The 11,114-nt window shown below is 75.6% G+C and overlaps 1 protein-coding gene across 1 annotated transcript in view; it reads right to left on the bottom strand.

Moving 5' to 3' along the window:
• Positions 1-394: 394 nt before the first annotated feature.
• Positions 395-11,114, bottom strand: part of LOC309598867 (SCO-spondin-like) — a gene marked incomplete at both ends in the record, with an annotated part of 34,161 nt that continues 23,441 nt past the window's right edge. Inside the window, 27 exon segments of the mRNA XM_082329880.1 lie at positions 395-417; positions 507-657; positions 766-896; positions 1,033-1,093; positions 1,208-1,303; positions 1,391-1,599; positions 1,760-1,924; positions 2,010-2,056; positions 2,161-2,306; positions 2,614-2,741; positions 2,889-3,062; positions 3,170-3,372; positions 3,476-3,614; positions 3,876-3,992; positions 4,092-4,253; positions 4,336-4,608; positions 4,818-4,864; positions 4,952-5,067; positions 5,711-5,841; positions 6,217-6,313; positions 6,513-6,610; positions 6,810-6,856; positions 6,936-7,088; positions 7,585-7,825; positions 8,717-8,848; positions 9,371-9,538; positions 10,067-10,276. Of these exon segments, the coding sequence (XP_082186006.1) occupies positions 395-417; positions 507-657; positions 766-896; positions 1,033-1,093; positions 1,208-1,303; positions 1,391-1,599; positions 1,760-1,924; positions 2,010-2,056; positions 2,161-2,306; positions 2,614-2,741; positions 2,889-3,062; positions 3,170-3,372; positions 3,476-3,614; positions 3,876-3,992; positions 4,092-4,253; positions 4,336-4,608; positions 4,818-4,864; positions 4,952-5,067; positions 5,711-5,841; positions 6,217-6,313; positions 6,513-6,610; positions 6,810-6,856; positions 6,936-7,088; positions 7,585-7,825; positions 8,717-8,848; positions 9,371-9,538; positions 10,067-10,276 (3,665 nt within the window).

Genomic DNA, 11,114 nt, shown 5'->3' with positions numbered 1-11,114 from the left:
GGTCCCTCTCGGTCTCCCCTGAGCCCTTCCCAGTCCCTTCATGGTCCCTCCTGATGTCCCCCTCTGTCCCCCCAATCCCTCCCCGTCCCCCCCAGTCCCTCCCTGTCCCCCCCAATCCCTCCATGGTCCCTCTTCAGTTCCCCCTGGTCCCCTGAGCTCTCCCAGGACCCCCCAAGCCCTTCCCCATCCCTCCCCAGTTCCCCCTGGTCCCCCCCGTCCACCTGAGCCCTCCCCGGTCCCCCCCGATCCCCCCAGCACCTCCCCGGTCCCCCCCAGTGCCCCCCCATCCCACCGGTGCCAGAGGCGGGGGCTGTTCCCGCAGGTTTATTGCAGACCGGGACAGGGCCGGGAGCACCGGAGCATCCCGGGGGAGAGCGTCCAGCCGGGGGGATCCTCAGCGCCGGGAGAAATCCCCGCCTGCGGGAGAGGGGGTCAGGGGGCTCGGGGGGCTGCACCCCCCCGCCGGGCGGGGGGCTGGGGTCCTGCCCCCCCGGATCCCCGCTCACCCTGGCAGCTGCTGCACTGGCAGCTGTGGATGACGGGCAACACCACGGGCTTGACTCGCCCGTCGGGGCACGGCAGGCGCAGGACGCGGACGGGGCTGCCGGGGTCCAGGCGGTAGCTGCAGCACTCGCAGAGGCTCTGCAGGTACGGCTCCTGCCGAGGGACGCGTGGGTGCTGGGGGGGCCAAACCGGGGAGACTCCCCCTGCTCCTGCCCCCCAGACCCACGGCCGGGCCCAGCCGAGCCCCCCGGCGCCGCTGACCTCGGGGGTGACGGTGGTGCGGGAGCGGCAGCGGCCGGCGCAGTAGCTGACCTCGACGGCGGGCAGGACGCAGGGGCCCTTGGCGATGGTGCGCAGCTCGGTGAAGCGCCGGCACATGGAGGACGGCTCCTCTGCAAGGGGGGGACGCGGCGGTGGGGCTGCCCACGCCGCCCGCGCCACCACGACGCCTTGCCCCAGCAGCGCGTGGGGCCAGGCCGTGGGGTCCCGGTGGGCGCTCAGCCCCACCGTGGGCCGCGGGGACCTTACCCAGCCACTCCTCCCGGCAGACGGGGCAGCAGCTGCCCGGCTCCCGCACCTTCACCGCGCCCTGCCGAGACGGTGGCCTCAGCCCCCTGCCCCTGCGGGCCCCCTCACCACAAAAGCACCCTGCCCACGGGCACCCCCTGCCCACGTGCCCCCCTTCCCCACGAGCGCCCCAGACCTCGGGGCAGGCGAGGGGGGCGCAGCCGGCGGTGCAGGCAGCCTGCCCGTCCACGCAGCGGCACGTCTCGCACTCCTCCTGCCACTCGCTGCCAGCCTGGCCAGGGAGGGGGGACAGGGCTCAGCCCGGCCGGGGGGGTGCAGTGGGGCACCCCCGGCACGAGGGACCCCCGGTACCGCTCACCTGGTGGAGCCGCCCCCGGTGCCGGCACTCGCAGAGGGCGGCCGGGACGCAGTGGCCGGTGCTGTTGCGGTAGCGGCCGGGCTGGCAGGCGCAGCCGGGGGCCAGGGGGCCACTGCAGTTGCGTGGTGGCTCGCCGAAGGTGTCCTGGCAGCTCCGCTCACAGCCGGCCGGCGCGTCGGGGCCCTGCCAGTGCTCACCCGCGGGACAGGCTGCGTGTGGCACAGGGCATGGCACTGTCACCATCACCGGCACAGTACGGGATGCAGGGGTGGCTGCCTCGGCCCCAGGCTGGGGCTGGCACCCTGCGGGTGACAGCTCTGTCCCCTCCCTTGCCACCCCCTGGGGTCGAGGGCCGGCGAGGGGACTCACGGCAGTCGGGGAGGCTGCAGGGGGTCCGGCGGGTGGGGGGCCCCAGGCACTCTGCCCCCTCGTACTGGCGCTGCCGGAGCGGGTGCCGGCGGGAGAGCCGCTCGCCCGTCCCGCACGTCACCGAGCAGGGGGACCAGGGCGACCATGGGGACCACAGGCAGTCCACTGCGGGGGGGGCGAGACGTGGCGGCTGTGGCACGGGGACCACGGCACGGGGCGGGGGCCGGGGCTGGGGCCGGGGGTCTCTCACCGTTGCAGTCCTCCTGGGAGCAGTTGAAGGCGCCGCGGATGCAGACACTGCAGAGAGAGAGAAGGGGGGGATCGGCACCCAGCCGGCCCCCGGCTCGGCCACCCGCGCGGGGTGAGGGTCCCCGGGGCGATGCCGGGGCCGCGGCACCCACCAGCTGTTGCAGCGGAGCTGGAGGCGGCTGCCCGGCGGGTGCTCCTGCTGCTGCTGCGCCCGCGAGAGGTTGTGGGCCCCGGGCAGGGCGGGGGGCAGCCGGCAGCGGCACAGCTCGGGGGGGACACAGGCCCCGTCCTGCAGCACCTGGGGGGCACCCAGGGTGTCCGGGGACCCCCCACCTGCGCCAGGCCCCTCCCGGCCCCCCAGGACCCCCCACCCAGGAGGGGTTTCCTGGGGGAGGCAAGGAGCAGCGTGGCCGGTGGCAGCAGGGTCCCCAGGGTGGAGGTGGGGTCCCCAGGGTGGGTGTTGGGTGTCGGTGGGGTCCCTGGGGTGGCAGCGGGGTCCCCAAGGTGGCCAGGGGCAGCAGGGTCCCCGGGGTGGCAGTGGGGTCCCCGGGGTGGCAGCGGGGTCCCCGGGGGCTGTGGGGGGGCTGAGGGGGGCACAGCCATACCTGGCCAGGCGGGCAGGCGCAGCCGGGCTGGCAGCTCTCCGGCACGCACCGCGTCCCCGGGCGGAGGTGGGCGCAGGCGCGGGGGCAGGCGTTGGCGCAGTCCCCGTACACCTGCCCGCCGGGGCACTCTGCGGGGCGAGGAGGGGGCGGCTGCGGCACGACCCCCCCAGCCCCGGCCGAGTACCTGCCGTCGTGCCGTGGCTCAGCCGGCAAAGCCGCAGCTCCCTGGCTCCCCAAGGGCCCCCACTCCCCCAAACCTGGCTGGGCCCCCCTACCCGGCGAGCAGTTGCGGGCGTTGCAGACACGGAGCAGCAGCAGCGGCAGGAGGGGGCACGGCTCCTCCTGGCTCCCTGGGCCCGGCAGCAGCTCCCGGTGCCGCTCGGAGGTGCCGCCGCCGCAGCTGGCGCTGCAGGGGCTCCATGGGGACCAGGGGCTCAGCCGGCAGCCGGCTGCGGGGGGAGCGCGGGCTCAGCGCCATCCTGCTGTCCCACCATCCCACCATCCTGCCATGCCACCATCCCACCGGCCCACCACCCACCACCATGGCGGTGCTCACCGGGACACAGCTGCGGGTTGCACTCAGCCGTCTCCTCCGTGCCAGCAGCACCGCAGGGCACCCCGCCGGGGCTCTCCTGGCAGTCGCGGTGCCGGGAGGTGTTGCCGCCGCCGCAGCTGCGGGAGCAGGGCCCCCATGGGGACCAGGGCCCGTAGGAGGGACATGCTGCGGCTGGACAGGCGAAGGTCCCGTTCCCACAGGTGCTGCACCGGGAGTGACGCCGGCATCAGCACCCTGCCCAGGGGCTCTGCCACGCGGCACAGCTGTGCCCGTCCTGCCGCCGCGTCCCCCCGCCATGGCACCCACCAGTTGTGGCACTCCAGCTCGGCCGCCTGCCCCGGCCGGAGCTCCCGGCTGCTGTTGGCGACGGGCAGCCCGCAGCGGCACTCGGTGATGGCCACGCATGCCCCGTCCTGCAGCAGCTGCCCCGGGGGGCACCGGCACCCTGTGGGGGCAGAGAGGAGCAGGACTGCACCCGTGGGTGCTGCGGGTGGTCCCGAGCCCCCGGCGGGCAGCGGGGGCTCTGCCGCGGGGATGCACGGAGCGGGGCATGGGTGCACCGGTGTGCCACGGGGCAGCCGGTGCCAGTGCCGCGGGGCAGAGGGGGTGTCACGGCGGCGATGGGGGGTGTGGGGCAGGGGGCTGTGCTATGGGGCGGGGGGCTGCAGGCAGCTGGGGGGGACGGGCAGCGGTGCGGGGCACGTACCAGGCCGGCAGGGCCCCTGCAGGCACTCGACGTGGGGCCAGAGGTCGGCGCAGGCGCGGGGGCAGCCGTTGGCGCAGGACGCGGTGAAGGCCCGTCCCCGCTCCTCGCACGCCTCCCCTGGGCACCGGGCCGGGTGTCGGGGTGCAGCGGGGGCACGACGCCCACCCCGACCCCCCCAGTGCGCGGGGGTGCCCGGGGTGCCGGGGCGGGGGTTACCTGGGCAGACGGCGGCGTTGCAGCTCTCAGTCTGGGAGTGGGCGCCGCGGCACTGCTGGCTGCCCGCCGGGTGCCGGGGCTGGCGCTGGCGCAGGCGGTAGCCCCCGCTGCAGGGGTCCTGGCAGGGTCCCCAGGGACCCCAGGGGCTCCAGAGGCAGGGGTCTGCGGGAGGCGGGTGTCACCGGCCCCGCGGGGACGCCTCCGTCCCGGCACGGTGCCCACAGCATCTGCAGCCCCCCGGTACCTTGGCAGACGTTGGGGTCCGGGCAGAGCCGCTCTTGCTGCAGCTCGGCCGAGCAGGCGGCCCCATCGCCGGCCCAGGGCAGCCCGGTCTGGGGGTCCAGGCAGGTTCGGTAGCGATGCTGCACCGCGGCCAGGGCCGAGACCCCCGCCGGCGTCCCCTCCACCGTCCCCGGCTGGGCCAGCAGCTGGGCGAGGGTGCCGGGGCCAAGCGTGGGCAGGGGCAGGCAGGGGCCGCAGGGCGTCCACTCCGACCAGGGGCTCAGCGGCAGCAGCCCTGGGGGGACACGGAGCCGCTGGGGACCCCCCGGGACGCCCCAGCCGGAGGGACGGGGAGGGGGCAACCCCCACCCGTGTGGGGCGGGCAGGGGCAGAGCGGGGTCCCCACCCCACGGGGGGATGCAGGGGGTCCCTGGGCGGAGGGAAAGGGCCGGGGAGGTGGGGCCGAGGGCGGGGGGCTCTGCGGGGCCGGGGGTCCGCGCTCACCCTGGCAGCCCTCGCCGCTGCACCGCAGGGTCCCGTTCTGGCACAGGCTGGGAGGAGAACAGCGGGTGAGCCGCCTCCGCCCCGGCGCTGCCCCCGGCCCCCCACGCGTGGGGCTGCCCCCCGGCCCCGCTCACCACTGCTTGCAGCCCAGGAGCACGGTGTCGCCGGCAGCCAGGGTCTGGGGGCCGCCGGGGTGCAGGCAGCCGCACTGCGTGGGGGGCACGCAGCCCCCAGCCTGCTCCAGCAGCCCCTGCGGGACGGGGGCCATGAGGGGGGCACGGGGGGACTGGGGAACGGGTGCCCCCCCCTGCAGCCCCCGCCCCTCCTGCCTCTTCGGTGGCAGCTGGACGTGGGCACCCGCGTCTCGCCACGGCCCCGCGGGCTGCAGGCTCTCCTGCCCCCAGCCCATCCCCATCTCCTCCCATCCCATCCCATCCCATCCCATCCCATCGCATCCCCATCCCCATCCCATCCCATCGCATCCCCATCCCCATCCCATCCCATCCCATCCCCATCCCATCCCCATCCCATCCCATCGCATCCCCATCCCATCCCCATCCCATCCCATCCCATCCCCATCCCATCCCCATCCCATCCCATCGCATCCCCATCCCATCCCCATCCCATCCCATCGCATCCCATCGCATCCCCATCCCCTCCCATCTCCTCCCATCCCCATCCCACCCCATCCCATCCCATCCCCATCCCCGTCCCATCCCCATCCCATCCCCATCCCATCCCATCCCCATCCCCGTCCCATCCCCATCCCATCCCATCCCAACCCCATCCCATCCCATCCCATCCCATCTCATCCCACCCCATCCCGTCCCACTCCATCCCCAGGAACCCCCTCCCCGGTGCCGCAGCCCCTGCCCACCCCTGCCCGCTCTTGCCTGCGGGCAGGCGCAGCCGGGCAGGCAGGGGGGCGGCTGCGGGCAGAGCTCAGGGTGCTGCCGGCCGGAGCAGAGCCGGGCGCAGGGGGGGCCGCAGGGGTGGTACTGGAAGGGGGGGGCACAGCTGCCCTCTGCGGGCAGGGGGTCAGGCAGGAGCCCCCCACGGGCAGGGGCACCGCAGGCAGCGCCTGGGACAGGCAGGGGCAGGCAGACCTGCACGGGACAGGCAGGGCAGGCAGGCATGGGGACAGGCAGGGGGAGCCCAGTGAGGGCATGGGGACAGGCAGGAGCAGGCAGGAAGGCCACAGGATGGGCAGGGACAAGGCAGGGAGCGCTCAGGATGGGCGAGGACACGCCAGTGAACGCACAGGATGGGCAGGGCGCGGGCAGGGTGCAGGCAGGGAGCCGGGAAGGGCCGGGGCACCCCGCCGGAGCGCTGGGGACGGGCAGGGCGCAGGCAGCGGGCGCGCGGGGATGGGCAGGACGCCGGCAGCCCCCTCGCTCACCCGAGCACCCCGAGGTGTCGCAGTGGCGGCTCTGCACGTCCAGCCCGGCGCAGCTGGCGGGGCCCTGCCGGTGCCGGTGCCGGTGCTGCCACGGGGCCTGGCAGGAGCAGGGGCTCCAGGGGCTCCAGGGGCTCCAGGGGCAGGCGGCTGCGGCGGGCAGGGAGGGGGTGACGGCGGGCAGGGACCCCACCGAGCCCCCCGCCGCGCCCCGGCACCTCACCTGGGCAGGGGCGCAGGTAACACGCCGACACCTCCCGGCGTGTGCCGTTGCTGGGGCCGGGGCCGCAGGCAGGGCCGGGGGTCGGGCAGGGGCAGGCAGCCTCCCGGGCGGCCAGGCCGGTGCCGCAGGAGCGGGAGCAGGGGCTCCAGGGGCCCCAGGCGCAGCCCCCCGACCCTGGGGGGGACACGGCACGTTACGGGGGACGCGGCACCCCAAAGCCACCGCCGCAGTGCCCGGGGTCCCCTCCATCCCACGGGGCTTGGGGGTCCCGGGGGGTTTGCACCGGCCTCTCCGGCTTTGGGGGGTCACACGGTCCCGGCACCCACGGGGACGCCGGTGCCTCCCCCGGCGCGGCAGCAGGGTGGCCACTCACCGGCACAGGGGACGTCGTGGCACTGGGTGCCCTCGGGGGTGCAGGTGCTGTGGGGGGACACGGTGGGTGGGTGGGTGGGGTGGGGGGGGAGCAGGCGGGCCCCGGCCCCCCGGCCCCGGCACTGACCATCGCCGGCACTCGCCCTGCGGCCAGCTCTCGCCCAGGCGCCGCTCGCCGCCGGCCTGCGGGCAGAGGGGCGGGCAGGGCCCCGCCGCGCAGCCCCGGCTCTGCTCCTCCGGGCCCCCGCACTCGCCAGCCCCCGTCTCCGCGGTGGGGGTCCTGGGGGGACACGGGGGTCACCCACGGCACGGGGGGCCTGCGGGAGCAGGGCCCGCCTGGCACCCGTGGGCGTCACAGCAGCTCCCGCCCCGCAGCCCGTCCCCAAGTGCCGTGTGTCCCCCAGGTGCCGAGTGTCCCCTGGGTGCCATGTCCCCTGGGTGCCATGTGTCCCCTGGGTGCCATGTCCCCCCCCACCAGGTGCCATGTGTCCCCTGAGTGCGACATGTCCCCCCTGGGTGCCATGTCCCCCGGGTGCCACATGTGTCCCCTGGGTGCCCTGTGTCCTGCAGGTGCCATGTCCCCTAGGGGCTGTGTCCCCTCCTGTAGCCCCCCCCCAGGTGCCACGTGTGTCCCCCGGGTGCCATGTCCCCTGGGTGCCGTGTGTCCCCCCACCAAGTGCCGTGTGTCCCCCCGGGTGCCGTGTCCCCTGGGTGCCATGTGTCCGCCCGCCGGGTGCCATGTCCCCTGGGTGCCGCGTCCCCGTGCGCGGTGTCACCTGAAGCGGGCCTGCTGCCCGTCCCCGCAGGTGACGCTGCAGGGCGCCCAGCGGCTCCAGCGGCTCCACTGGCAGGGGGGCGGGGGGCAGCCCCCGCGGCTGCAGCGCAGGCGGCCCCCGGCGCAGCTGCAGTTGTTGCAGCCGTCGCGGTGGCGGCTCCCCGGCACCCAGCCGTGCCCCGCCGCGTCCGTGCACTCGCAGTGGCTGGGGGGCACGCAGCCCCCGTCCTGCTCCAGGGTGCCTGCGGGGACGGGGGGCTCGGGCACAGGCGCAGGGCTGGCACCCCCGGGGCGCACGCGCGTGCGAGCATGCGTGTGCATGCGTGTGCATGCTGTGCCCAGTCACCCTTGGCCTGCTGCAGCCAGCCCCGTGCGGGCAGCTCAGCGCGCCGGCAGCTCTGCCTCTGCTTGCGGTGCATTCCCGGCACTGCATGCGTTTGCAGTGCACGGGCAGCTCTGCATTCCCAGCACTGCGTGCGTTTGCAGTGCACGGGCAGCTCTGCATTCCCAGCACTGCGTGCGTTTGCAGTGCACAGGCAGCTCCGCCTGTCAGCATGTTTGCAGTGCACAGGCAGCTCTGCAAGCGTTGGCAGTGCATTCCTGGCACCGCGTGAGGTTGCAGTGCACGCACAGCTCTGCCTCTGCTTGCAGTGTGTCCCCAGCACTGCAAGTGTCTGCAGTGCACAGGCAGCTCTGCGTTTGCAGTGCATTCCCAGCACTGGATGCAGTGGCAGTGCATGCACAGTGCTGCCTGCCAGCGTGTTTGCAGTGCACAGGCGGCTCTGCAGGCATTGGCAGTGCATTCCCAGCACTGCAAGCGCTTGCAGTGCACGGGCAGCTCTGCGTTTGCAGCGCGTTCCCAGCACTGGACGCAGCTGCAGCACACGGACGGCTCTGCCTGTCGGCGTGTTTGCAGTGCACGCACACCTCTGCCCGCTTGCAGTGCAGGGGCAGCTCTGCCCGCGAGCGCTGGCAGTGCATCCCCACGCCGCCGGCGCTTGCAGCGCAGGCAGGGCCGTGCCCGCGAGCACGGCACCGGTGCAGCTCCCCGGTGCATTCGGTCGATGCCCGCAGCAGGGCCCCCCTCGGGCAGCCCCGGCCCTGGGGACCCCCGCGCCGAGGGCAGGACTCACCGTCGGGGCAGCGGCAGCCGGGCTGGCAGCGCTCCTCCTGCCCGCAGGCCAGGCCCTCCTGCAGGTCCCGGCAGTGCCGCGGGCAGCGGTTGGCACAGGCCACCAGCGCCATGCCGGGCGGGCAGCGCTCCCCTGGCAGACCCGGCCGTCAGCCCCCGCCAGCGCCGTCGTGGCTCCCCAAAGCCCCCCGAGCCTGCCCAAGCCCCCCCAAAGCCCCCTGTAGCCCCCTGAGCCCCCCCATGTCCCCCTGCAGCCCCCCTGAGCCCCCCAAGCCCTCCACAGCCCCCTGCAGCCCCCCATGCCCCCCTTCAGCCCCCTGAGCCCCCCAAAGCCCCCCATGTCCCCCCATGTCCGCCTGCAGCCCCCCAATCCCCCCGTGCCCCCCCATGTCCCCCTGCAGCTCCCCAAGCCCCTGCAGCCCCCCTGCAGCCCCCCACAGTCCCCCATGCCCCCCTGCCGCCCCCCGAGTCCCCCAAGCCCCCTGAGTCCCCCATAGCCCCCCAAGCCCCCCAAGGCCCCCCACAGCCCCTGCAGCCCCCCAAGCCCTCCACAACTCCCCGAGCCCCCCACGTCCCCCTGCACCCCCCATGTCCCCCTGCAGCCCCCCATCACCCCTGCAGCCCCCCGCGCCCCCCCGCGCCCCCCGCGCGGTACCGCAGGGCCGGGGGTTGCAGAGGCGCAGGTGGTGCCGCTCGCCGGGGCAGGGCCGCCCCCCGTTTTTCGGGGGGGGTCGGGTGCAGGAGCGGCTGCGGACGGCGCGGCCCCCCCCGCAGGTCCGGTCACACCGCGACCAGGGGCCCCAGGCCGACCAGGCGCCGTCCACTGCCGCGCCGTGGGGCGTCAAATGGGGGGCACCGCCCGGACCCCACCACGCCGCCCCCCAAGTCCCCCAGAGCCCCCCAGCCCCACATGCTGCCCCCCAATCAGCCCCCTGAGCCCTCCCCAGACCCCAACCAGTCCCCTTCACCCCCCAACCAGCCTCCCCAAGCCCCCATGCTGCCCCAAATCAGCCCCACAGGCCCCCTTCGCCCCCCAACCAGCCCTCCCCAACCAGTCCCCCTCGCCCCCCAACCAGCCCCCCCAAGCCCTCCATGCTGCCCCATAGCCCCCCAACCAGCCTCCCAACCCCCCAACCAGCCCCCCAAGCCCCCCATGCTGCCCCCCAACCAGACCCCCAGACCCCCTTTGCCCCCCAACCAGCCCCCCCAAGCCCTCCATGCTGCCCCACAGTCCCACAGCCCCCCAACCAGACCCCCAGCCCCCCAACCAGTCCCCTGAGCCCCCCAACCAGCCCCCCAATCCCCCCATTCTGCCCCCCAACCGGCCCCCCCGGCCCCCCTCGCCCCCCACCCTTGCAGGCCCGCAGGCTGCAGAAGCGGCGCTGGGCGTTGGCGCTGCGGATGCCGGGGCACCAGCGGCCCCCCGGGCCGGGGGGGGTGTACGCGCGCAGGCGGAGCTGCAGCCCCCCGCCGCAGCTGCGGGAGCAGCCGCCCCACGGCCCCCACGGCGTCCAGCGGCAGTCCCGGCCGGCGCAGGCCTCGTCCGCGCAGGGGGACGCGGCTGTGGGGACACCGGGGGTGGCGACGGCGGCACCCGCAGCCCCCAGAGCCCGGGCGGGGGGCAGAGGGACCCCCCCAGCCCCCCCATGCAGTGGGGCAGGGACCCCCCCATAGCTCCCCATGCAGAGGGGCACGTTCCCCCCCCCATAGTCCCCCATGCAGTGGGGCAGGGACCCCCCCATCCCTGCACAGTGGGGCAGGGACCCCCCCCCCCATAGCCCCGCTGCGCAGTGGGGCAGGACCCCCCATAGCCCCACCTGCACAGTGGGGCAGGGACCCCCCCAAAGCCCCCCAGGCAGTGGGGCAGGTTTCCCCCCGTAGCCCCCCATGCAGTGGGGCAGGCCCCCCATAGCCCCACCTGTGCAGTGGGGCAGGTTCCCCCCCCGATAGCTCCCCATGCAGTGGGGCAGGGACCCCCCCATAGCCCCACCTGCACAGTGGGGCAGGGACCCCCCCAAAGCCCCCAGGCAGTGGGGCAGGTTCCCCCGCCGTAGCCCCCCAGGCAGTGGGGCAGGGCCCCCCATAGCCCCACCTGCGCAGTGGGGCAGGTTCCCCTCCCCATAGCTCCCCATGCAGTGGGGCAGGGCCCCCCATAGCCCCACCTGCGCAGTGGGGCAGGTTGCAGGGCCGCCGCTGGACGCTCTCCCCGCCGCAGCCCCCAGCCCCGCTGCAGGAGCGGCTGCGGCTCTTGGTGGCCGGAGCCTCGGGGCGGGTGCAGGTCTGGGAGCAGGGGGTCCAGGGGGACCAGGGGCCGAAACCCTCCTCTTCCTCGACGCCTGGCCCGGGACGAAGGCTCCGGGCTCAGCCAGGGGCGCGGGGTCCCCCCGTATCCCAGAGAC

Source organism: Platalea leucorodia, assembly GCF_965183815.1.
Source record: "Platalea leucorodia genome assembly, chromosome: 1".
NCBI lineage: Eukaryota > Metazoa > Chordata > Aves > Pelecaniformes > Threskiornithidae > Platalea > Platalea leucorodia.
This window is presented reverse-complemented; position numbering and strand designations above follow the sequence as displayed.